This window comes from Amblyomma mixtum, chromosome 3 (assembly GCF_055824585.1).
Source record: "Amblyomma mixtum isolate Tamu chromosome 3, ASM5582458v1, whole genome shotgun sequence".
NCBI lineage: Eukaryota > Metazoa > Arthropoda > Arachnida > Ixodida > Ixodidae > Amblyomma > Amblyomma mixtum.
The window spans coordinates 328,459,987-328,486,883 of NC_143014.1; the positions used below are offsets into that span (position 1 = coordinate 328,459,987).

Genomic DNA, 26,897 nt, shown 5'->3' on the forward strand with positions numbered 1-26,897 from the left:
AAAGAGAAGGAAATCATTACTCTCAAGACTACGCAAAACATTTCTTTCAAGGAAGCAAGAAGGAAATACTCTCAAACAAACAAATTCTCCTTCACTGCAAAAACAAACTTCGCCGATGTGGTGCGTGGGCGCGGCGCACCACACCAGGCTTCGGCACCCGTCCAGGTCACACGTAGTGAGCCTGGGGCGGGGCCATCCGCGCCGTCTGGTGGAGTAGCTCACGCTACTCCGCCTACCCCAAAGGAGGGGACGCAGACCCCCGGGTCGGCGGGCCCAAAGACCTCTTCCAACAGGTCGAGGTCAAATTCGAAAATCAATGTGCCTCCTGCACGGTCGTCTAGTGCCTCCGCAGAGGCGATCGACACGACCCCGGGCAGCCCCTCGCCGTCCACGTCGGATGGTCGGCGGAGCTCCCTGGATCGGTCAAAAAGAGACAGGCCCCGAGTCACGGGGCCATAAACAACTTGACCTAGTTTCTTCAGTCAGTACAAACAAAAATACAATGGAACTGTAGAGGAATGTTGAGGAACTACAGTGACATAACTCATATTCTAGGGTCAGTGATGCCTCTACCCCTATGTCTGCAGGAGACCAATTTTGGTCCACAACATTCAAATATCTTAAAACATTATACAACTTTTAGGCGTGATCGCGAACATGCAAATAGACTCTCGGGAGGCGTCGCAATCATCATCCAAAGCGGCGTCCCGGCTCAAGAAATCAAACTGAAAACAAAACTTGAGGCGGTTGCGGTTAGCGTCATCAGCTACAAAACCATTACAATATGTTCTGTATATCTTCCCCCACACATCACATTAACATGCCGAGATCTAGAAGGCCTGATCGATGAACTGCCGGAGCCATTTCTGGTAGTTGGCGATTTTAACGCTCACTCGCCGTTTTGGGGAAGCGAACGCTGTGACTCTAGAGGCCAAACAATCGAAGATTTTATACTTTCGAATAATGTCTGTCTTTTAAATACGGCAAAAGCCACATATTGCTGACCAAGCTCAGCAAAAATGAGCTCTCTCGATTTAGCTTTCGCATCACCATTACTTTTTAACGATTTTAAATGGGATGTTTTAAATGACCCCATGGGCAGCGATCACTCACCTACCGTCATCAGGCTCTCATCGTCCACTCCAATCATCCCCACAAGACCACGGCGCTGGAAAATTGAGATCGCCAACTGCTCACTTTTTACAAAAAGTGCCACTCTGGAAAAGGAATTTTGTGACGACCTTAGCACAGATGAAATTAATGAGAAGTTTACTGAATGCATAATATCGGCCGCAACACTCGCTATACCACAAACAACAGGACTTGCACAAAAGAAACACAAGGTGTGGTGGACAAAAGAATGCACATTAGCAAAAAAACAACAAAACAAAGCCTGGAGCGCTCTGCGTCGATATCCCACTGCAGAGAACTTACTTACCTTTAAGAAGGCAAAAGCCAGAGCGCGGTATGTGCGAAGAAATGCAGAAAAAACCCCTTGGCAGAAATATGTCTCCTCAATAAACAGCTCAACAACATCAAAGAAAATGTGGGAAAAAGTTCGTAAATTAACTGGTGACCATACCCCTTTCACACTTCCTCTCTTGACAGCACCCGGGACACAAACATCTTTAGAAGAACAGGCCAACATACTGGGCGAGCATTTTGCTGAGATCTCAAGCTCATCCAACTACACAAACACATTTCAGAAACACAAAGCAATAGCTGAAAAACAAAAATTTCCATCTGGAGCAGGTTTACATGAGGATTATAACCAGCCTCTCACACTACAAGAATTAAATAAGGTATTAACTTCTGGAAAAAAGACAGCACCAGGACCAGACAACGTGCATTACGCTATGCTTGCACATCTCTCCGAGGCTGCTGTAGAGGCACTGTTAAAATTCTTTAATAAAATCTGGATAACTTGAAATATACCTGACGAGTGGAAAAAAGCAGTCATAATACCTTTTCTCAAACCCGGAAAATCACCAACAAGTCCTAGCAGTTAAGATCAATAGCCCTCACCAGCTGCATTGCTAAATCTTTCGAAAGTGTAATAAACATTAGATTGACCTTCATACTTGAATCTCGGCAACTATTAGATACACATCAATGTGGGTTTAAAAAGCATGCTCGACCACAGATCACCTTGTCCGTCTAGAAAACACCATCCGGGAGGCGTTCATCCACAAGCAGCACTGTATTGGGGTCTTCTTCGACTTGGAGAAGGCCTACGATACTACGTGGAAGTTCGGCATCCTCCGTGACCTAGAGGAGCTAGGTATCCGCGGCAGGATGTTGAACTGCTTGAACGACTTCCTGGCTAACCGCACATTCCGAGTCCGCCTAGGAGCAACTCTCTCCATGACTTTCACCCAAGAGAACGGCGTACCCCAGGGGTGCATTCTTAGCACGACACTCTTCATAGTAAAAATGAATTCCTTAGCTAAAGTAATACCCAAGTCCATAATGTATTCAGTTTATGTAGATGACCTACAAATAGCATGCACGTCCTCTAGCATATCAACCTGTGAGAGACAAATACAAATCACACTAAATAAACTAGGTGCTTGGGCAGACAGACATGGGTTTAAATTTTCTCCTCAAAAAACGGTAGCTGTTCTTTTTTCATTGCGACGAGGCCTACAGGTCGATCCCAATCTATACCTGAATAACACTGCGCTCCCAATTAAACAAGAACTCAAATTTTTAGGTGTAACTGTCGACAAGAAACTCACATTTCTACCACACATTAACAACCTTAAAAAGAAAGCTTCTCAAGCCCTCAATGTCTTAAAAGTGCTCTCACGGAAGCGGTGGGGGTCCGATAGAGCAAGCCTTTTACAAATATATCGCTGTCTGGTGCGCTCCAAGCTGGACTACGGGTGCATAGTATATGGTTCGGCAAGAGCATCCTACTTAAAAAGATTAGACCCCATTCATAATCTTGGTCTGCGCCTATCATCTGGATCATACAGAACATCACCAGTAGTTAGCCTTTACGTTGAAACTAATGAAGCCGCTCTTGAGGATCGAAGAATCGCCTTTACATGCACATATTTCCTAAAAATCCGTTCTCTTCCGAAACATCTCTGCCATCCAATAGACCGATCCCACCGGCTAGTTTCACGGCGCCACCGCTGCCGCGGTGCATGCTGGTAGATGTAGTCATCCGGTCGCTCCAGCCGCACGGTTTGTGTATGCGTCGCGCGTCCGGACGATTAAAAATTCCGTGTGGAGCTATCCTGCAATGGGAGGATTCACCTGTTGCGTTCCTGGGTGCTACAACAACAGTGCAAGGAACAAAGGCCTCGGGTTTTATGTCTTTCCTAAGGACCAAGAACTCCGACAGACGTGGCTTCAGCGGATAAACAGGGCCGGACAGACTGGCAGGTAAGACAGCTTTTTACGACGTATAAAGCTTTTTTCCAAGTAAATTGTGCACCTTCTTGTATTGGAATGAAACACGAGTAGTTGAAAATTTCAAACAGTATAATGTTTGGGCACCTGTGCCTTCGTATGCCTATTCCGGAATGGATCAACCATCGTTAGCACGCTGCACGCCGATGTTTCTTGCTCTAGGTCCCGCGTTTCTCTGCTTCATTATCATTGCGTGCTTTTATTACAGGTAGAGATATTTTAGATCTGAACGGGGGTTCCGTTGTTTCATTTACACCACTGGTAGGAAACACGCATGCATAAGGAGAAGGTAAGCTGACTGACGAGTTTACAGCGGCGACACAAATAAGTGCGAACTGCGCTGTGTCGACGCGCTTCGCCGTTCGCCTTTCTTTTCATGGTGCTTCTAGATGTACGGTAAAAAAAAGGGGTACCGTCGTCCATGACTTTATCGTGAACGACTCCAGAGTCGTCTGTTCTTACCATGCGCCGTGGTACAAGCGCGGTACAAGAAACGCGAACGGCGGAGCGGGTGAAGGCAGTACTCCTTGATTTTTTTTATCGCATGGCGCAGCCAGGCGTTACATTTGCTAGCGACGTAATATGCTCGCTTCACGGGACCCTTGGCAACAGCTTAGCAGGGACATCATGGCCCAAGTTCAGGTGAACTTTTGCGTATTATCCCAAGGTCTAGCGGTATCTCTAAACTTCGCCTTTACTTCCGCGATGTTGTAAGCTGGCATAAGCACGCGACCGATTTCATTGCAACTGTTGAGCTAAGTGTCTGCAACAGTTGTAGATTATATGCATTTGTAGTTTTGTAAAAAAAAAGAAAATTAAATGCACCATATTGGCACCATCCTGATGTTCTTGAACAATATGTACTTTTAATCTAGAGAAAGTGTGACTGTAGTAGCGCAGGGAAGGCATGCAGCTTGAGCATACCAAAATGCATAAAGTACAGTGCAGTAGCCCTGGCCATGCTTTGCAGTATCATAGTTGTAATGCTGAAACTCTCTCTACCCAGGTTCTCAAAGTTTGTGCCGACCACGGGACACAGAGTATGCAGTGCCCATTTCGAAGGGGGCAAAAAGACGTATATGATCCGTGTTCCCACAATTTTCCCTCTGAGACAGCAAAAGGTGAAGAAGAGGCGACTGCTGACAAGAACTCAGGTAAAATAAGCACAATGAGGAAAGAAAAGCAGCATGTCATGCTTACGTATACTTCATTTCTATTTTTGGGATAGTTTGACACAAAGAGATGGCTAGATTAATTGTACTGTTGCATAGAAAACAAGAGGGGATACTTAGTAAATTTGAACTCATGGGAAGCAAAAAAAAAATGTGTGTGCAAAGCATCACTTACAGCCGCATTGCAAACATTACAAGATTTCTTAGGTTACTAAAACACATTGGTTTCTTATGCTTTATTTTCACCTTCCAGCCTGAAGTTCCCAGCACCTCAACTGTGCCTACCGAACAACGCGGACAGGAAGTCTCCGCCGTTGCCAGCAGCAGCTATGACAGCGACAGTTCAGAGCCTGAAGCGGACATAGTCCTGGACCACTCGTACAGCAGCCAAAAATTAAGTTATGATGAGCTAGTCAAGAAAGTTTCCGAACAAAAGCACATTGTAACAGATCTTTTGGAGCAAGCTGAAACAGCAAATGCACAAGTGGCAGAGCTAAAGCGCCAGCTGGAACGAAGTCGGCTTGATCACGCCGAAACAAAAAAGTTGTATGACCGTCTTCAGCAGAAGAACAGGTGCTTGAGACTCGAGCTGTCATCCATGCAGAAAAAAGTAAAAACTTGCAAGACTGAAGCTGCTCAGAATATGGAAAACACGTATGAAGGGCTTGTGAAAGATGAGAAAAAGCTTCGCTATTACACAGGCTTCACGTCCAGTGAGCGTTTGGAGGCTTTTTGGTCATTTTTAGAGCCAGATGCGAAACGTCTTCAGTTCTGGCAGATGAAAGAAACCAGCAGTGAGGACAGAAAGTTCACCTTGCCTTTGAATACCCAGCTTGTGCTTGTCCTGATGCGGCTGCGGCTTGGTCTTGATGGCCTTGATCTTGCATACAGGTAGGCTGTCAATATTTAAAGCTTGAAACATTTTTATTTGGCACTTAGAGCCATTTATACTTAGGTTTTGTTTGGTCAATAAGTGTGACTAAGAAATTTTCCCCATCTGTTTATGAGGAAATTTGCTGCGAAAACATTTTGTATGAATTCACTGTGCAGAGTAAACAGGCAAATCCGACCAGCCTTTTTGATTTATGCCGTTACTTTGGTGCATCTTGATTGACAATGCAGTACCCAATATGATTGTCACTCTTGCTTACATTCACATACACAGTATGTGTGTAGGATGCTCTGAAAAATGTAACCAAAATGTGCAGCTTAACATGTTTTATCAGAAGGACAGCTTCAGTATATGCAGTTACTCCTCATACAGTACTACCTCATTATAAAGACATTTTGATTCTTGAGTAACAATGTCCAAAGAGTTAACCACCTTACATTCTTAAAACACATTGTGATGAACAGCTGTTCAGTGCATGATGGCCATAGTTGCTTATGCTCTGTAAAACTACCAGCTGAATGCCTTAGAGCGTAGTGTTGTACAGTGTATTCCAAATTACAATTTTAAGCTAAAAGTTAATCATCCGTGTTGTTTAACATCATGCAACCTGAATTTTAATAACGCAGGGGCTACCCGGCCAGTGATCACCATGGGTAATGTGTTAGATCTCCACAATACGATGTCGATCTTTTAGGAAAACATTTTGTCCCTGTAGATTCTAGCAGTCCATGAGATGCCCGATGACTTCAAGGGACCATGATGCTCCTTTTATACACACATTAATATTCCAGGAAATATTTGTACATATCAGTGGATAGTCACGTTGACAGGGGGGCCACATCATACTCGTATGCGTGCCAGCAATAAATTAAAGAAATGACCATTAACAAGTGCTACTTTCGTTAGCGATTACTTCCATTGATTGCCGCATTGAATTCAGGAGCTAAGCTAAGGGTACACGCTACATTCCTACACATCCTTTGTTATATTGCCTGCCTCTGCTACTAAAGTTGTTTAAGCACCGGTGTTATGAAATCTTTCAACTAGCTGAAACAGTAGCTTCCTCTTCTCACTTATTTTGTTGTCTAGCAGCTGCAAATTACTGAAGTGCACATTTTGATAAATGATGTTTTATTAACAGGTTTGGCGTGTCGAAAACCACGGTCTCAAGGATCTGGGCAACATGGTTGGATTTTTTGGACAATAGGCTTTGCCAGGTATGTCAGCATCACTTCTTTTTTCCTTATGATGTTCCTTATTGTGCCTTTTCTCTTCTGTCTCTTCAATGGTCTTGATGAATCACAACATCCACAGGGGGCCTTGCAGTATTGCAGTAAAACGGGTACTATATATGTATGTATAGATTACAAATATAGCTTCTTTCATACCTCATTCTAGGTCCCAACCTGGATGCCACCAGAGCTATGCGACAAGTACAGGCCAAAACCATTCAGCGACAAAGGCTACAATACTGTTGACGGCATACTCGACTGCACAGAAATTTTCATCGAAACGCCATCGTCATTCCGAGTCCAAAGTGAAACGTACTCCACATATAAAAAACATAATACCGCAAAGGGATTAGTTGTTTGCAGCCCCAATGGATTTGTAACATTTGTGTCAGATCTGGCTCCCGGGAGAGTGTCTGACAAAGCACTTACAAATTCTTCCGGGGTGCTAGAGAAGTTTGCACCAGGGCGAAGTTTGATGGCTGACAGAGGATTCACGATAGAAGAAGAGTGCAAGCAGCGGTCCCTGCACCTCAACATACCACCATTCCTGGAAGGACGGCCTCAGCTCTCGGAAGAAGATGAAAATGAGACACGACGGATTGCTAGTGTGAGGATACACGTGGAAAGGGTGATCAGGAGGATCAAGACATACAAAATACTCTCCCAAGTGTTCCCAAACAGCATGTCTGGACAACTGAACAAAGTGTGGCACATTTGTGCACTCTTGACTAACTTCGCTGGTGAACCATTGCTGTGAGCAGATGCGAATTCTCAGTGTTTGCTGTTTGATTTGATTTATGGAGATTAATGTCCCATAGCAGCTCAGGCTATGAGAGACACTGTAGTTAAGGGCTGCAGAATAATTTTGACCACCTGGGGTTCTTAAATGTGCACTGACACTGCACTGTATATACTGTATATAAGTGCCTTGTGATTCACCTCAATCAAAATGCTGCTGCAGCAGCCAGGTTTGAGCCCGGTCTCTCGGGTCAATAGTCGAGTGCCCTAACCACTCAGCAACCACAACAGGCTCTTCACGTTTTCAATGGAAGGCTGTGCCAGTATGCTTGTACATGTCATCATCATGATCCATGTTTTTCGTTGATTGACATAGCCATTATCAGCCTGTGCTCACTGCAGGGCAGACTTCTGTATTAATGTAATGAGCTGCATGCACCTCATGTCCCAAACTTCTATTCTCATCCGTCAACAAAACAGCACTCCCTGCTACGCTTTCCCCCCTCTCAGAATCTCATCTGCTGCTTTAAGGGACCATCCGTTGTTTCCTTTGCATTACGTGTCTTGCCCATGCCCATTTCTAGATTTCAACCATGATGTCAATAACTGACTTATGGTCCCCGACTAACTGCACTTATTTCTTGTTGCTTGTAAACGCATGATCAACACTACACTATTGGAGAAATCATGTCGTCATTTCTGACACTCTCCCTGATTGTAATTTTTTCACTTCCTCCATGAAGGAATATCATGGCTGTGCAACTGAGATTTCTCACTACCTTATTAGATGCCTCCTCTACGCAGTTGTTGCAGAATGTCTGCACAATTTCTGAGACTTTGACCGATTCACAAGTTTTATAATTTATGAAGGCTGTGCACAGAAGTTGGTTACATTATATGCTCTTATTTATCAACTCATTGATGTTGTGAGAATGGTCCATTGCACAGTAGGCTCTCTGGAAGCCAGCCTGATCTTTTGGTTACTCGAAGTACGTTGGTGACAATCATTTATACATGTTGAATACAGAACAGGCAGTAAGTTCAGTCCAGTGTTTCAAGGGGTTCCCATCTTTTAAGGTGCTAGCATTCCCCAAAGATTCGGGCATGTTCAAGGTTGTCACCCATTGCGTACAGAGGATGACAAGCTTTCCTAGCACATTGTCTCCATTTCCCATTCCTTCCAATAGACTCAACTTTGGTAGTACCAGCGCATAAAAAAGACAATTACTGATGTATGCACAACAGACATGCTTAACCGTTGCTATCGCAGTCAGTCTGTTTGAACATGTTCTGCAATCCAATGCATTCATAAAACTGCGGAAAAAGGTAGCTATTTGTCATCAGCATGCTGACAATGCTGTAGTACAGTGGGCATCATTCTTTTACTTGGAAGTATATGTAGACTAAGCTCAGCTTTCAAGCACATAAGTCACTAGACAGCCACCTTCATGTCCGTGCATGGTCACGTGGTTAAAAAGCATCCGAAATCCAAAGAATGTTTTGTGCTTTGTTATAAGCCATTGAGTTTGTCTAAGAGAGGTTCATGTACAATTAATAAAAGCAATGTTTAAGAAAGCATTCATTTTTACAACAGGCGTCTCATGTGTCACCTGAAATACCATTGACTTTCAAGTCACCAGTGAACTTGAAATTTTTTTTTGAATACTTGCACAGATCATGACTGCCATGATTTGAAAATTGTACTCAACAGTGTCTGAACAATGTCACTAATTATTGTTCATTTTATGCTGTCAGCCAGAAAATGCTAAATTGTGCACTAAACACAAGCTTAATACCATGTTAAAGAATCCAGCAGTGAAATTTATTGTTCCTGATTGCTTCAATGTGCATGATTCATTGTCCTCATGATTAAATGATTAGATTATGGCGAGTAGTACAATACGCATGCCCAAGATGTTTCTGTGCAATGTATTAATACACCTATCCTACATACAAATGCTGTTTGTGAGTTCCCACAATACAAAGATACTTTACAAGCACAGCTGCAGGTGTCAGTTAGGCTACTTTAATAACAAGGTAGCTTTTTAACAGCTAACCCTGTCTTCCCGGATCCATAATGCTGCTGATTAACATTTGTGCTGATCACAGGCAAGTACACAAGACAGTTTGAAAAAAAAAAAAAACAGCAGTATTCATTTTTTCACCAAACTTCAGTACACAGTACTTCAGCAGTTGCTGGAAATGTGGGGCAGCAAATACATAGTAACAAAAAATTTGCAACGTTTCACTACCTCTGCAAAGAAACCACTGTCAAAGGGCACGAGAATCTGCACACACTTTTCTTTGCTGTACACGAAGAGTACACAGGAATCCAGACCAGTCACACCCATCTGGACTTGCACCTGCGTATAATACCTGCTGCTTTTCTTTAGCTGTCCATCACGCAACTGCATTTTGGCAAAGTCTTCAACCTTGACAGGAACTTTGATTTCCAGTAGCCGCAGTGCACAGCATTTGCACTTAACAAGGCCATCTGGGCTTGCTCCTAGGAAGCTATGCTCCTTAGAGAGGAAGAGGCCAGTCTCACTGACCTCCAGCTCCAAATGCCCGTCATTTTGGTCCTGAAAGGCTTGTCGTGCTTCGGGCTCGCACAGTAGTCCCCGCTTCATTGCAAATGTTGCCCTAACTTTCTTCCCTCCCATTACTGCAGCAGTGAGACATCGGGCATCATGTGGTCCCATTTTTGTTTGGCATGTTTTGACCCAAGTGTACACTCTATGTGCCAGTGATGCTGTAATGATGCCCTCCCTGTACCTATGCCAAAGAAGGCAACCACTCTGAAGTCGTGTGGCTGCCTCTAAGGCTGCAATTTCTTCCTCTGTGTAAGGCAACAAAGCGTCCCCTTGTTTAGCTCGCTCCAGCCACCTTGCAGGTAGTCCAGGCACATCTTCAGGGTCTGAATCTACAGCTTTTTTTCGCTTTGCTGGCATGAAGTCATTGGCTTCCAAGACATCTGCAAAGCAATCCAGTTTGCTGGCTCTCAACTTGCCATGCAGGTTTATAAGATGCAGTGTGGTCAAATCCATGTTCTCACTTCGCAGTGATGAGTACACTGCTCTTCTTTTGTGATGTTTTGGTGCGTCACTGAGTCTTTCAGTGGTGTCCTTAGAAAAAACAATGTGCTGGAATTTCTCAGTGACTTTCTTAGGGTCTCGTGGGTTGTACCACTGACGCTCGCCTTCAGTGCATGCCACGGCATCTGGTACATTATTTAGATCATGCTGTGCAATGTGCATCAACCCATACAAAACACAGCACACATGTTTGCATACTCCGCCTTTCCCAGCAATGCATGAACAATTGCCACTTATCACTTCTCCGTCACACTTAAGCAACTTGACACCAACATTATATGCTGTCCGTGTTGCCATAGATGCCAGAACTTGTGCCTTCACCACGGTCTCTGCCGTGTCTTCAGTTGAAAATGTCAACTTCTGTAAATGGCCTGACGTGAAAAGCCGGAGGCCACTCTCTCGGTGTTTTTGAGCCCCTTTGCTCTCAATGTACCTGCACAAGAAAATAAACTTCACCATTAATATCATTTCCAAGAATTTTTTTTCAGGCATGTATATCTACACATTCCAGCCACAGACTGTGCGATGAAGCGTCCTAAAAAATGCAATGAGGCCATTTACACAGTCTCTGTCCACTCCCCCTGGCCCACAAATTTCCACCTCTCAAAATTTTCTGGGGAGAACCCCGATTACTTTGCATATTAAGTTTTTTAGCACTGTAGAAGCTCTGAAAATAAATTCCGCCTTCACATGAGCTTAAATCTGGTCTGTACATCCGAAAAAGGCAATTTAGGAGGACTCTGTTGGTTAAAGTCAGACACAAAGAAATCTTGGCGCTGCTTTATAAAACAGGCATTTGGAATTTTCACGAGCCATCTTGACATGTTGCGGTGAGTGTATTTTAGATAATATAATAGTGACTTTGCATATACAAGCACTAGTTCCCCCAAAATCAGCAAAAAGGCACTTAAATTGCTTAATAAGCACCATCCCCTTTCCCACTTCCGAGATTTTACACTGGCTTGAGATTACACCAAACCAAAATATAAATGCAGCACACAGATCAACAAAATAAGCACTTCTAAGCATTACTACATTTCAAACGAAAGAATAACTATAGGATGCATTTTGAATAATCAGTAAAAAAGCAATGTGCACAGTAGAACTGAAACCATTACCATAACGAGTAAATAACACTGAGTATTGTAAAAACCTTGCAAACACTTCATAATTAAAGAATTTGTACCAGCACACTACTGGTTTGAGAAAAAAAAAACAAAACTTTCTCAAACATTTCACCATGTGCATGTTCCCTCACGTTTCGAATACACGCTCATCAGTTTTAGAGAACAATGACAGCATACTGTATACAGTTTGCATACCTGACAATGTGCTCCTTTCCGAAGAAAGGGTTCAGTGACCGCGTTTCGCTGGTCCAGCCTTGACTGTTGTGACTGCGTAGTCCAGTTGACATGGCAGAATCGTGCACAGCTGTCAAAAATGTACAAAAGTCTGGTCATACCACATGCCAGGGCAATTTCAAATCGAACACTGCATGCTCAACTTCCTACAGTCCATACACTTTCTAAGACTACATATTTTGATGATGGCATTTCCATTGTCATAGGTGAAACAGAAGCATTTACACACCATGCAATGCTAAGAAAAAAAACCAGGCAGTACCAGATAATCAGTGCCCCATAGTCCATATATAAGCTAAGGTAATAAACAGGCTGCATATAGTGCTAACGTGATACAACCTTCATTTCATCATGCTTGTATCCTACAGATATCTATTAAATCCGGTGTCATGCTGTGCTGTTAATCTGATAACAATTTATTTTCCTAGAGCAGACATAGGCTTCAATCAATGCTCTTTTTCATTTTCACTGATTTTATCATTCAGACACTCCCTAAAATCCTTTGAAGGTAGGTACTGTATTGAGGCGGGGATGCACTTAAAATGCTTAAAGCATTTTAAGGCAAATCTAAATATGTTAAGTTGCAATTACAAGGAACTCTAAATATCAAGTAAGGTTTATGAGCTGGCAATAATTAGGATAACAGTAGTGAAACGAAAAGGCAGGAATAAGACAAAAATCATGATGCAAAAATCAATCCAAAACAAATGAAACAATGTAAATAAAATTACTTCCAGTATTAAATGTATCAAATGCAAGATAATACAGTTTTATGAACTGATTTGAAATCACAGCACCTGCTAAAATATGCAGCCCTTAGATGACCGAGTGCAATCGCGAGAAAAGCGGCACCGCGCGCATTGCTTCCTCTGTATGCTTACATACAGCTTAAACCTGAACATGCAGCGCTGGCAGACGAGGGACGAAGGATAGACGACACACACAGGGCGCTGAACTAACAACTTCAATTTCGAAGGAGGGCGATCCGCACGTTTTATACCGCACCCAAAACCCGTGATTGTAAGGCACATGCGCAAGTCAAGCTCAGACCTAATCGGCCAGTATGAATCGTTAATAAAATCTTATTACGGCTACTTATATAAAGAATGACGCGTATTCCCCAGCGCGAAGATGGTACACTCGAATCAAGCTACGCAGTTGAATTTTTCGAAGTAGTAACCTGACCATTCGCTTTAACACAAATAAAAAATGTCACCTAGCCTACCAATGGACCTCCAGATATCACTGCGGCTAAATATTGGTCATCGGCAAAAGCCACATAAGTACCGGGGCTCAAAATACTCGGCGCCGCATTTCAAGACTGTCGCCAACAAGTACGCGGTGCTCCTATATCCGTCGCTGTTAACGTTACACTCATTGCGAAGCACGTGAGCGAAAACAGTGCAGCAAAACAAGTGCTTACATCAAAAAAGTACTCATACATACCTCAAATTGTAGTGTAACAGAATAACACTGTAGCAAAAACCAATGCGGTACCCGGCGCACATCAACAACAGAAAAGGAAGAGCAGCAGAAACTTTCGAGCGTACAGCTGTCATGAAAGAGTCAATAAAATTTCGTAAAGTACTCACATGACGAAATTTCCTCGGTGGTGAATTCGGAGAGACGTGCGGGAAGTTTGCGCGTACTCAACGAGCGCTGATTAGAACGGTGCAGCTGTAGTGCGGCTCACGACGTGACTACAACTAGCATGGCGGCGGCGCGACTTCCGGAAAACTGGCGCATGCGCAGATCGGTTGGTGGGATCGGTCTATTATCACCAAGTGCCCATCTAAAAGATTATTCATCAACAAACCACACTCTATCAGACCATTACTACTGCGCTTTGAAGATAAATGCGAAGAGCTAACAGTGCTAGATGCCCTACCAAATATTGCACAAAGGAATGAATATTTGCCACCATGGTACAGCCTGCCTTCAGTATGTGACTTCACAATGACACATTTAGACAAAAAGCAAACGCCAAACGAGTACATATTACAGGAATTCTTTGCACTACAAGAAAAGTATGACACCTACATTGAATTTTATACCGATGGCTCAAAAAAAAAGTCATGTTGGAAGTGCAGTAATCCAAGGAAAAAATAAACAGATAATGCGACTACCAGAATGCGCATCAGTTTTTACTGCTGAGTGTTATGCCATCTTCGTAGCTGTAGAAAAAGTAGTAAGGGAGAACATCAAAAATAGCATCATTTACACCGATTCCCTCAGTATGCTCAAAGCACTGCACTCCAGGAATGCTACTGAACCCATAATAGGAAACATCATACATAACATAGTTAAAATCACAAAACAAAAGCAAAACATTAAATTTTGCTGGGTTCCTAGCCATGTTGGAATTGTAGGTAATGAGAAAGCAGATGTATGCGCTGCACAAGCCCGGAATGGCCAAATAAAGCAAGTGAACATACCGCACAGGGATTGCTTAAAGTTTATCTACAGTAAACTCAGAAATAAGTGGCAGGCAGCATGGGAAGAGCACCCAAACAACAAATTACATTCTGTTAAGCCCATTTTAGAGGAATGGCAATCATGTAGGCATCAAGAACGTTTTACCGAAGTTATTTTATGTCGGCTCCGCATTGGACACACCCCCCCTCACGCACAACTTTCTGCTAACCAAACAAAACCAACAACTCTGTGAAATGTGTGGTGCTGAACTCACAGTGAACCACATTTTAATTTCATGTATAAAACTAGAAGAACTAAGAAAGAAATATTTTACAACATTTTACAGGGAAAGCATGCCATTACACCCCATGTTACTTTTAGGTGATCGAGCACTGGTTGACACCTCATGTATTTTTAGGTTTCTCAAGGAAGCCAGCATTTTAAACAAACTCTAAGTATAGAAAACTTCACTTTTAGCAAAAACTCTAACCTTGTGTTTGGCGCATCATAGCCTCAGTTGCTTTTGCGCCATTAAAATCAATATAACTAACTAACTAGCTTTCTTCGTTCTAAGGAAAGAAACGGGCACAAACTCAGACACATGGAAACTCAACACTTCTGCTCTACATTTTGCATCTAAGTGCATGTCGAGCTCAAACAAAAATTACGTAGTAACACTCTCATTTCACATAAGAACCATGCATTTTAAATATGTTTATAAATGTACTTGATATTATAAACTACTTGCTATGCATCTCTTAATGCTGGTCGTGATCAAGTTCATAGCTATAGTGTGTCATCTAAATTCAGAGCTGTATTATAATTCCCATCGCCGAACCCCTGAGCATGCAGAAAGCTACACGATTATGACAGCTGCAAGAAAGCTATCTGCTGCTTCAAAAAGGCCAGACTTGATCACACATTGCCCTCCACTGCCTGAAATCATGCAAAACTATGCCCACTCGAAGCTAGACGATCAGTGAAATATCCATGCAGCGTGACTTGCCGAAAAGCGCCCTTCCTCCCGACATTTTCCATCAGCTCCTTGTACTTCAGGATCACAAAGCGGACCTTCGGCCTATTCCAAAGGTCAGCCTCAGGGGAGCCTGGGCACTCATCGGGCGTAGGCCCCACAGCCGCATAAACCTGCGCTACAGGTGATGGAGCTGTCGACGCCACGGTTGGAGACGGGGCCATCGGCGCAGGCGACACAGAGGCCGACTCCGGGGGTGGAGACGGAGCCATCGGTGGTTCAGCCGTGTGCGTTGTCTCTCTCACTACAACGGACACGATCTCCCCATCTGTGCACACGAAAAAAAATATGTGGGAACTTATGACGGCTTGGGCGCTTACGATTTGGCGCTAACACTGGAACAACGCTATGCACTAGATGTTAGGCGTTAACAGAATAACAAACAAGTATGTTATCATAATTTAACATCAAATAGGTCGTAGCGAGAAATACTGCAAAAAGGCAGTAGACAGCTGCAGTGAACAACGATCTCCACCAAAAAAAATGAACCTTGCAATTTCAGGTCACACAGAAATACAGAAACCAACGCGCAGCGAACGTAAACGACAAGCAAACGCAGCAACGTGCTTAGAGAAAAACCGTAAAGGCATGCATCGCTGGCGTTATGTTGTTATTGCGCGCTGCCTTCCACGGGCGCTACTACCGCTACCAAACAACCACGTGCGTGCACATGCGCACACACGTCGTTAGTGCACGTACCTGGCGTGGCGTAGGCAAAACCTTCACCCTGACGAGCGCGGGCCCCGTTTTCGTCGACCACAGGTCGCAGCGTCGTGAGCTGGCCATCTATTAGCACGTTAAGTGCTCCGCCAATTTCGCCTGCTTCCATCGTCTGCTGTCGCTGCACCAGCGCTGCCCACAACCGGCACCACCAACTGTGGGGGTTGAGAAATTTCGTGAACCAGCCCTGCACCTTTGCTGCACTTTTTGAAACGAACGGTAGGATGCAAAGGGCGCTAGGCTGCACCGCTGAAACGAATGGCAGTGTGCAGCACCACGTGAACCAGTTCAGGAGGTGCAGCCGAAACGAATGGACCTATATATAGAGGCAGTTGGTTCGTCAGTAGACGAACCGTTATGGAGGACGATGGACCGTATACGGCACTTGCGCACTTGATTGAAACCAAGCGTAGAAGGCGTGCCGAGGAGACAGCAGATAAACTATGAAAGGCTGTGGTAAGCCAAGAGAAACTAATAAAGGACAGGGTCAGCCAAGATAAACAAAGCTAGCCACCAAAAGCTTGGCCATAACGAAACTAGGCGTAGCCGGTGTTAGGAAGCTATCGCTTCACACCAGGTTTAACCAAAGCTAAACCACAGCCAACTTTTTTATTCAGTAATTTTGCAGGCAGTAAATAACTGAAATTTTGTAAAATTGGGCATATAAAAAAATATGACCAAGCGGCGGCACATATTTTGTTGCTGCCGCGTGAGGACTCCAGCTTGTTTTCCGTAACACGCAAACTACGCGATCATCGATCCAATGTGATCACGGTCGTGATAATTAGTCCACGTCTTCTATACAACGCAGACAAGCGCAGTCGACGCACTGGCAGCGGTCGATTTGTTTCGAGTGAGTGAGTGAATAACTTTATTGCTGTAATAAAGTATTATTCTTAGTGGTTGCTCGTTTGAAGTGCCCGCTGCAAGGCAAGGTCTACCTTGACCGCTCTTTTGGGCATGCAGTCGGAGAACGGTTATCATGATCATCGTGACGCCTTCGAGATGCCTGACGAAATGTTCCATCGGCATTACCGACTCACAAAAGATTTGGTGGTGTGGCTGTGCGATGAAGTGCGCGACGATCTTGAGCGGCAGCGCGTGTTCACAAGCATTGCTCTGACAGTGGAACAACAGGTGCTATGCGTACTCCGCTTTTACGCCACAGGCAGCTTGCAGGGAATGATTTCCACCGACGAACATTTGTCCATTAGGTAGACAAGTGTTATGGCTCTGTTATGCTCCGACGTTCTCGGCGCGCGCCTGCGCGGCGGTTGTGATCGGACACGTCACGTTGGCGACGCTGCGCCGGGCTGAAATTCGACCCAAGGTCAATTGAAATAGGTCGCGAAGCCGGAGCTCGAATGCGGTCCAGAACCAAGTGCTAGCGACATCAAATTAGGGGTGGAACTAAAGCGCCAAAATGAAATGAGTGGACAAACACGACTAGAAGAGGAAAATAATTAGGACATATTTTGTGTTTCAAAAGCATTCAAAAACAATTGCAGTGATTCCTTTTTAAAATGTTTTAGTTGTGTGCATTTTGTTAGAAAGTATAGCGCTTGCTTAGTAAAAATTTATGACAGCGTTCGCTCAGAGTAGCGGCAATGGCAGCGGGACGATGCCAAGGTTGACGGTGCTCCGATGTCATACCCTTGTCTATCTTTTGACCATTCTGCTAGCCCTACTTTTTCCTCGTTGCTTGTTGCTCGAGTTCTTGGTGTGCATCGTTCGTGTACAGTTTCCGCTTTTCCCTTTTGCCAGCGCTTCTGTGTAGTTTCGTTCGGTTGGGTGCGGTTCTGTCGCTTTTGCCCCAAAAGGGCATCGTCTGTGGCCATGGGGCCCCCGTACGCAAAAAAGAGGTGTGCGGTTGCACGATGTGCGAGCGATAACCTGTCTGGCGGCGTCACATTTCATCGCTTCAGCGCTACACCTGGGACATTCACCGCGACACCTGAGGTGAGGACGAAGGAAAAAGGCACAACGAGAACTGACTACCTAAAAATAGCGTTGGTGGTCGGCACTCGTCGTGTCTTCTTCGTTCTCGTGTCGGGTGTCGCGCTGAAGCGTCGCGGCGTTCAGCAGTTTATTTTTCCCGCCAAGCAGCACGTGACGCTGACGTCACAAATATGACGTCACTAAAACACGTGTCTTCAACGTGCGTTTTTCTTTTAATTATGACGTCACTGTTTAGTTGTCCACGCATTTCGAAGACGGCGCTGGCTGCGCACCATGAGCCGCCATGTTTTGAATGTATGGGCTTCTATGCAGCCTAGGCTACCATAGTACATCTACCTTGTTCGACCCCCTATACTACAGCCGCGTCGACGCGAGACAGCGCTGAGCGACAAGAGGCGCGCATGCGCAGAAATGCATTCGTCCGTCCTGCTCGTCTCCGATTAGCGGCTACGCGCTCCGCAGGCGACGCGAGCGGTGCATTCTGGGTTCGCGGCTTCGGCGCGCCCGGCGCAGAACAGGCACGTGTTCCATTTCGACGCCAGCACCGTCAGAGCGCGCCGGAGCCGCCGAAGACGTCGGTGGTCAAGCTGCCTCGGAATATAGAGGGTCTCGCTTTGGCCAACGGCACGTGGCAGTGCCGCGCGTGCGGCCGCGTTATGTAGGAGTATAACAGAGCCCTTATCGCTGTATTCACGCAGCTGCCTGGGACACGAATAGATTTCGTTTCCATACACTCCGGTGGAACTGGCGACTGCGGGGTAGGCAGCTGAGCTGCTGGAAAGAAGACTCCAGGGTGCATCGGTGCCATCGACGGGACTTTTATTTGCATCGGCGCACCATCTGACGTACTCAACAAGCCGGCGTACTTTTGCCGCAAAGGGTACTACGCATTGAACGTCATAGTGATAAGAGCTACAATAAACAGGTTTTTAACGGTGCACTTCGATGCCTTTTGTCTTTTGTAGTTATAGTCGAATACAAATCAAGAACGAAGCTCTAGGAGGCCCTCCAGGCAATAGTGTCGACCCATTTTCGTGACGCCTTGGTCAATCCGGTTAAGCCGTGGTTAAGCTCCTTGCACCTGCAAGCCCCTGAGATGTCATGCTAAGAGGTTCAAGGCGATTAACCACGGCTTCACCAGATTAACAGCGGCGTCATGGAAATCGGTCGACACCACTGATTGGAGGGCCTCCTGTGAGGAGTATCTCGGCATGCACGTGCGGCACACTCACGCGAGCTTTTGATTACAGTAAAGACAAAACAACCTATTGGAGAGGGCGCGGTAACATATGTGACCGCAGTGGAAAAAAAAATATTACGATCATCACGTCTGAAAAAGAAACCCGAGATGCCCGCAACCTTGCAAGCCACAGGATTTCAGTATGTCTACGTTCTGCGGGTGTTTTCTAGCCACGTGGCACTGGAGACGAAATAAATGAGGTACTAGACTGGGCACTTCTTTCAGCAGTGCATGTCTACATTATTAAAGAACTTATTCGGTATATTAATGGAGTAAGGAAGCAGCACAAACAAAATACATGAGGGACGCGCGTGCTCTCGAACAGGACATGCAAAAATAGTCACTTTTTCACGCTATAATGCTTCGTGCTGATGCTTTTTCATCACGTTCACAGTGAAATTTAATTTCTAATGCGTAAGTCTACTAAGTGTTCCAAGTACTTGTCTTGGAAACATGTGCAATATGTTGCATTCAATGTATTGCTTATGATGTGTTTTTGCTGTACATGATGTAGTAGTCATAGCAGTCATTGGAGAACTTTCGTTCGGAATTTCGCTTTATTTCCTCAGCACAGCTTCGAGAAAGGACTCTAAACAAGTTTAGTTTTATGGGGTTTGACGTCCCAAAGCGACTAAGGCTATGAGAGACGCCGTAGTGGAGGGCTCCGGAAATTTCGACCGCCTGGGGTTCTTTAACGTGCACTGACATCGCACAGTACACGGGCCTCTAGAATTTCTCCTCCAAAGAAATTCTAGCCCCCGCGGCCGGGATCGAACCCGCGTCTTTTGGGTCAGCAGCCGAGCACCATAACCGCTGAGCCACCGCGGCGGCGGACTCTAAACAAGTGTTATCGGACCATTACATGTCAATAATTGCACGTAAGGTGACATTAGGATGTAAAACCACTCAAATAAGAGAAATATTGCTGAACATAGCACAAGTAAAAAAAAAACAAAAAAAACTGGGCAATGTTTATGATCACTGCATTGAAGTGGTAATAAATATTGGTATAAGCTTAACATGTATTGCAATAAGCATAAATAAGCATAACATCTGCAGCATAGCATGTATGTCACATTATAGCTTAAACTTGTAAACTGAGTAAATATAATAGAGACATGTGTGCCCGTTTCTTCACAGGTGTGCGATGCAAACCTTCGTATCAGGGCACTCTATGCGACCTTCCTGGGATCTGTTCACGATTAATTCGCGTGGTGTGCTCACCCGATACGCCATGCCCTGTGCCATCACAACTTCCTCCAGTCTGGTGAATACCTACTAGGTATGTGAGTGCTGGCACACAGGAAAAATATTTGCAGTGAACGAATATGAATGCAGCGAGTAGCTTTAACAGAGCATTTTAATTTAACTTGTTGAGCAAGTACACAATGAACGCTTACCATGTCACATGGATGCGATATGAAAGGTTAGCAAGTTTATGAGGCATATGCGTTGGTTTGAGCACCATTTTATTGTTACCAAAAATGTTCGCTCGCAGTATGTAAACAATGAATACTCCATAAAAGTTATAGAGGCACAGAGGACAAGTAGAATTTGGGCTGTATCAATAGGGCTCCGGAAATTTCGACCACCTGGGGTTCTTTAACGTGCACTGACATCGCACAGTACACGGGCCTCTAGAATTTCTCCTCCAAAGAAATTCAACCGCCGCGGCGGGTTCGATCCCGGCCGCGGCGGTTGAATTTCTTTGGAGGAGAAATTCTAGAGGCCCGTGTACTGTGCGATGTCAGTGCACGTTAAAGAACCCCAAGTGGTGGAAATTTCCGGAGCCCTCCACTACGGCGTCTCTCATAGCCTTAGTCGCTTTGGGACGTTAAACCCCATAAACCAAAACCAAACCAATAGAGTACCACGTTGTAATTACAAGGAGGTCACCTTCACCAAGGAAGGAGCTTTTATAAGCTAGAATAGGCCAAAAAATAGATGCAGGTTTCGCCATCACGATCAGATTTTGCAGGCAAAAGTGCACCGACACCAATTTTTGTTCGCTGAGCCCACAGGCTATTGACTTCAATGCGGTGGCACCACACCCTTTTTGGCAAGGACATAAGGAGCTGCAATCGCATAGCGGGAAGAGTTCGGAATCCAATTTTCTCGGCTGTAAATGTCTTTTCCTGCAAGACAAACGACAACACAGCCAGATAAGGCCAGATAATCTGGCTTTAGTGAGAACACTTACTGGACGGAGTGTTCCTCAGGGTTCGTTCAAGGAATGCAAGCAAGATATGCGCAAATAACTTATAAAACCGCCATAAGTAACACAATATTGAGTAGTACATAAGCTATGAACAGTGGCGTATAAAAGTAAAAAAAAGAAAGGTCAATGAAGATGAAATATATATTCATTCATTATTGGTAAGCGCGCTACTTTACAGCGCAATCACACAAAAAACACACACAACGACGTAGACTGAACTCGCAGCTCTTTAATATGCATGCGACAATTGTCCTTTTCTACAATCAAAGCGCAAATGAGGAGTTCAGGTTAGGCATGTGTCGTTGTATCTGTATCCGTTTTCTCTCAATGCTATTTCTGCTTCGGTAAGGTAATAGAAGAACCGCTGACACATTTATCAGGATCGGCTTCAATAATTGCAAATGCCTCTCTTATCTCTCTTTCAATCCTTTCTTTTTCATGTCCAATTATGCCTGTGTCAACATTTCAACATTCCACAGACCGCCATCATCAAAAGCCTGAGAAGAGTGCATTGAAATTTTCGGTTGCCTAAAATTACAGAATGAGTGCGGAACAAGTGTTGGAAATTATCGGGACCTCGTTGGTATGTACCGTAATTCACTCTATGTCAAGCATGATGAAAACGTCTTTGTACTATCTGATGGATTATGCATCGGGTCCTGCACTGCGCCGGTTTCGTCTGATATTTACATTGCAAAAGGGAACCGGACTTTAAAGGTAGCTTTGGAAAATAGGGGCGCCGTAGCTTGTTTTCGCTTACGTGGTCGATTTTTTGCTGTGCTTCCCGGTGAAAAAAGTGGTGTTGTGAATGAATTCGCAAAGGTATTCATAGGACTAGAATTTACCTATGAGGCTCTACAGAAGTCCAAAATAAGATTTTTAGAAATTCACGTACAAGCAACTGGGAGCCACACATGCTGGTCATATTCAACAAAAACTGAAAAAAAGGATTTCAGAGATTTGATTATGGCCACTCAAAACTAGTAAAAAGGAGCCTCGCGCATTCCAGCATGCTACAAAGCAATCGTGTAGTCACAAGATTGAGGGAAGCCTGGTCACGCAAGTTGAGAGACTAAACAGCAGCGGCTACCCAAACGATCTTCTTGCATCTGAAGCAGAGAAAGCGCTAAAGACGATAACTCGAGGAAAGATCAAAGAACGGGAGTCTGAAAAGAAGCCCCCAATTCCAGTACCGCGCGTTCATAGGATATCCCATGGACTTAAAAAGATAGACAGCAAATATGATCTTCCGGTGGATTTTACAGTGCCCCGGAAGTTGATTTTAATGCGCGCAAGGGTAAGCACAATTAAAAAAAAACGGAAGAAAAAAGGAGCAATTGCGGCATCGCCCGCACAAAAAAGTACGTGGACTGTGATGCACGCATAGTTTAAAGCATCCCAGTCTCTTGCGGGATGCAATACATTGCCCAATCCGGAAGATGTATCAATAGAAGATTAAGTGAGCTTTCTAGCAATTGTGGGCACGTCACGCACCCAGGAAACTTAGCCACGCATTGCGCTCGGCACGGGTGTCATCCGTCTTTCAGTGACACAGGCATAGTTGGACATGAAAAAGAAGCGATTGAAAGAGAGGTAAGAGAGTCCTCTGCAGTTCTTGAAGCGGATCCTGATAAATGATTCAGCGATTCTTCTATTACCTTAACCGAAGCAGGAATAGCACTCATAAAAAACGGATAGAGATACAACGGCACGTGCCTAACCTGAACTCATCATTTGCGCTTTGACTGTATAAAAGGACAAGTGTTTCATGTGTAATAAACAGTTGAGAATTCGCGCTTCGTCGTTCTGTGTGTTTTTTCGTCTGATTGTGCTGTAAAGTAGCGCGCTTAATAATGATGCAAACCAACTAGCCCTCATTTTAGCACTGCTTAGAATCGTTGAACACAAATATTTAACCACTCAAGGTAATGATGTTTAACGTATATGAGTAACGTAAGTAATAAATTAACAATTGGTAGTGAAATTCATGTATACCGGCAAGTGTACCAGGTGTACCAGCTAAATGTAACCAAGCACCCGCTGCGGTGGCTCAGCGGTTACGTACGGCTCTCGGTTGCTGACCCGAAGGATGCAGGTTTGATCCCGGCCGCGGCGGCTGAATTACTATGGAGGCGAAATTCTAGAGCCCGGTGTACTGTGCGATGTCAGTGCACGTTAAAGATCCCCAGGGGGTAGAAATTTCCGAAGCCCTTCACTACGGCGTCTCTCATAGTCTGAGTCACTTTGGGACGTTAAAACCCAACAAACCAAACTAAATGTAACCAAGCTTTTAAAAAGCCCGGGACGTCCTAGCCGTCTGAAACCAGGCGAGGGTCGTTTAGGGTCGCGTGACCTAGTCTACAGTATTTTTCCTTCGTCAAGGTTAACTAATCAGTGAAGCTTAATTAGAAAGCTTTATAATTATTGACTTGAGTTACAAAGTATCGGGGGAAAAGTTGTAGATCGCTTTGAAAACAGCTTACTGAAACATTTGCAGCAAGGTACTATTTACTTAAAGTAGTTTTTTTTTTTACCGGCCTTTAATCATAACTCGCACAATAAGAAAAATCACGAAGAAGTTTAGCGCACTCACGACGAACGACAAGGGAGACAAGACAACTCAGGCGCTTTTTCGTGATGAATTACCAACTAGCTCAGATGTCGATTCTTCTTCAATAAACAAAAGCTTCTACGTGACAATGATGCCACTTCAACGTCCCAAGACGCGCCTTAGAGAATAAAATTCAGTTTTTTTCTGAAGTCCTCCCCTCGATGAGACTTTGGGTGCACATTGGGGCAGAGATGTGACCAAGGAGCTGGTCACGTGATAACTTTCTTTTAAGGCTAATAAATAAAACTATGCAAATCGTAGCTTGACGCAAACAGCACAACTAGCGGTTTTTCGAGGCGATCTAAAACTTCTTAATTGACCCTTCCTTCCTTAAGTCAATAATTAAAAAGCTAGTTAATTACGCTCAACCAATTAACTAACTTTAAAGAATGTAAAAATACTGAAGACTAGGCCACGCGATTCTGAACAATCCTCAGTTGGTTTCACTGGACTAAGACACTCTATTTTAAAAGGTTTGTTACATTTACCTGGGACACCAGGTGTATAAGCACGAACTAGCAACCTATAAAAGTGAGATAAACAAAGTGTCACTAATTGCTAACATGAACAAAATGAAGAAAAACAGCAAGCAAAAGAAACAATGATGTTGGACAACGATCATGAACACATTGTGAAACATAATTTTTCATTAACATGCAAGTGATGGCGCCTACCTATTGCAGCCGTGGCTCATCACGCCTAATACCGGGTATCACGCGCGTGGCAGTCCAGCAGCCAGATTCTATAGCGCACATTCTTCACTCAGGTTCGTTGTTCAGCGGACACTTGGGGTCCTCAAGAGTCGCTTTAGATGTCTTCAGAGGCACCGAGGACTGCACTATGAACCTACCAGCGCTGCGAAGATTCTTGCAGCGTGTGCAGTTTTGCACAATGTGTGCATTTATGCCCGGCAGCCTTAGCTCGACACCATCTACGACAGTGATGACCTTGACGGGGACACAGGCCGATGGGAAGAAGAGGAAACCCCCGCACTGTACCGGGTAGGCATCAGCAAGCGTGAGCAGCTGTTACAGGCATTCGCTCACAGGCACCACCGGTAGACACCCTGTGAGCCCCACTAGCTGCCTCACCAGCACCAGCCACGTCGTCAGCACCACAAGCCACGTCAGAAGCATCTTCAGCCATATCATCAGCACCATAAGCCACGTCAACTACATCAGCCACCAGTTTTGTGAAGTGCCGCGTACTTGCGTACTGTGCTTCATTCAGCAACAAATATGTTGCAGCTTTATGTTTGCTGTTCTTATGTGGAATGAAAATGCTATTTCAACAATTATTTTTCCATGCGTGTGTCATGGCGCATGTTTCATGACATGGTGTTTTGCTGCGTCTGTAAGCCCACAGAACGTTTTTTTTCCTAGCATCGTTTTCTGACAGAGAAAATACCTGTAGGCATGAATAAAGATTATTATTATATTATTATTTAAAAACCTGTGCTGTATTCTTTTTCCATGTCAGTATCAACTGAATGTGATTCTGAACACAGTGCTGAAGGGATGCTGAAGAAATTGCAGTCCACTATGCACCCGTTCAAACTAGTGGGGGATGATGGCGTGCGAGGTTTCGAGTAGCTGGAGTTCTTTAATGTACACTGACATAGAGCACGCGGGCATGTTTTGCACTGGTCTCTATAAAAAGTTGGCCACTGTGGCCGCAACTTGATTCTGCGACCTTGTGATGGCCAGGAGCCAAAGCCCACCGCCACTGAGATAGAACAACAGTGGCTAAATCGAAGCTGTAACCTCTACCTGTTGACTGGGCTGTGATGATTAGTGGTGCAGTGTTCTGAAAAATAGACTTTGTGCATGCTGCTTTTTTGCGCCATGTGCATCAGCATTTCAGTTGGCACAGAAAAACGGACCATGCACGAATATGTGCTTTAGTTGTGTGCTCTTTATATGAACAAAGTGGCTACACTGAGTGCACCAGTGCAGTGTGATTGCGTATGCAGCATGCCAAAAGACGAACCAGAGCTTTCAGCACCTAGTCTTAAAAGAACATTGATACTTTCTCCTCAGTCTCGAGCTTCACTGTCGTGGTGAAGTTATGTCTTCGCGTTCGGGACGAAATCCACTGGTGAGTACTGTATTAGTGCTATTTTGGCATTGGCAGTTCTGTGGGCCATGAGGTGAGCAGTCCCACTTTGTAATGCCTATTTCTTTCAACTTCATTAATTGCGTAAACATTTCGTGTTTTGTGCGCCGCTTTGCGCGCCGTGGGCGACTTCTTTTCTTTGCTACCTTGGAAAAGATTGCGCACAACTTCCACTTCATTGGGCCTTGTGTCACCGATGACAAAATGGTTCTGCATTAGGCAGCAGTGTTAGTTGAATTCTATTGAAAGCAGCTGTCAGTGGCTGTCTCCCTGATGTAGGATCTGAGATTCTTTTCACAACACATGACAGTGCTGGTCTTGTTTTAGTCTCTTGACCACACATTTTCTCCTTATTGCTAATCTTGAAACAGTTGAAATAATAATTTTGTTTTGCAGCTTTTCTTCTATTTGGCCGCTGTAATTTGTTCTCACTGTTGTGGGGCCTGCGTGTTGGTTAGTGAAGGTTCCAGTTTGTTTCTTACTATGAGCAAGCGCATTCGCCGGCTTTGTTTTAACGCGCATTCAACAGGTTTGCAGGGGTCAGAACATTCGCTGACAATATGGGTCTAAACCTGAGGAGCAACACACTGCTGCCAGTTGTGTATGTAGTGGTCTTCATCATGTTTATTACGATTTGAGTGAGTCAGGCACATAACCAGGGGATGCCGCAAGGTGG

The 26,897-nt window shown here is 44.5% G+C and overlaps 3 protein-coding genes across 4 annotated transcripts; 1 reads left to right on the forward strand and 2 right to left on the reverse strand.

The window, feature by feature from the left end:
• The first annotated feature begins 3,111 nt into the window (after positions 1–3,111).
• LOC149355899 (uncharacterized) lies at positions 3,112–7,979 on the forward strand. The gene is made up of 5 exons (XM_089584040.1): positions 3,112–3,393; positions 4,427–4,574; positions 4,846–5,483; positions 6,626–6,701; positions 6,883–7,979. Exons 1-5 carry the CDS (start codon positions 3,251–3,253, stop codon positions 7,471–7,473), a joined length of 1,596 nt encoding a protein of 531 aa, XP_089440166.1. The 5' UTR covers positions 3,112–3,250; the 3' UTR covers positions 7,474–7,979.
• Positions 7,980–9,485: 1,506 nt separating this feature from the next.
• On the reverse strand, positions 9,486–13,680 carry LOC149355900 (uncharacterized). Of its 2 annotated transcripts, XM_089584041.1 has the most exons (3): positions 13,503–13,680; positions 11,872–11,980; positions 9,486–10,982 (listed from the first exon to the last, which is right to left on the reverse strand). In XM_089584041.1, the coding sequence occupies exons 2-3, from the start codon at positions 11,961–11,963 to the stop codon at positions 9,641–9,643; spliced, it is 1,434 nt and encodes a 477-aa protein (XP_089440167.1). In that variant the 5' UTR covers positions 11,964–11,980; positions 13,503–13,680; the 3' UTR covers positions 9,486–9,640. The 2 variants fall into 2 exon arrangements, with proteins under 2 accessions (XP_089440167.1, XP_089440168.1); XM_089584042.1 differs by lacking the exon at positions 13,503–13,680 and having other exon boundaries at positions 11,872–12,509.
• A 1,587-nt stretch (positions 13,681–15,267) lies between these two features.
• LOC149355901 (uncharacterized) lies at positions 15,268–16,187 on the reverse strand. The gene is made up of 2 exons (XM_089577713.1): positions 16,058–16,187; positions 15,268–15,626 (listed from the first exon to the last, which is right to left on the reverse strand). The coding sequence occupies exons 1-2, from the start codon at positions 16,185–16,187 to the stop codon at positions 15,268–15,270; spliced, it is 489 nt and encodes a 162-aa protein (XP_089433839.1).
• Between the last annotated feature and the right edge of the window lie 10,710 nt (positions 16,188–26,897).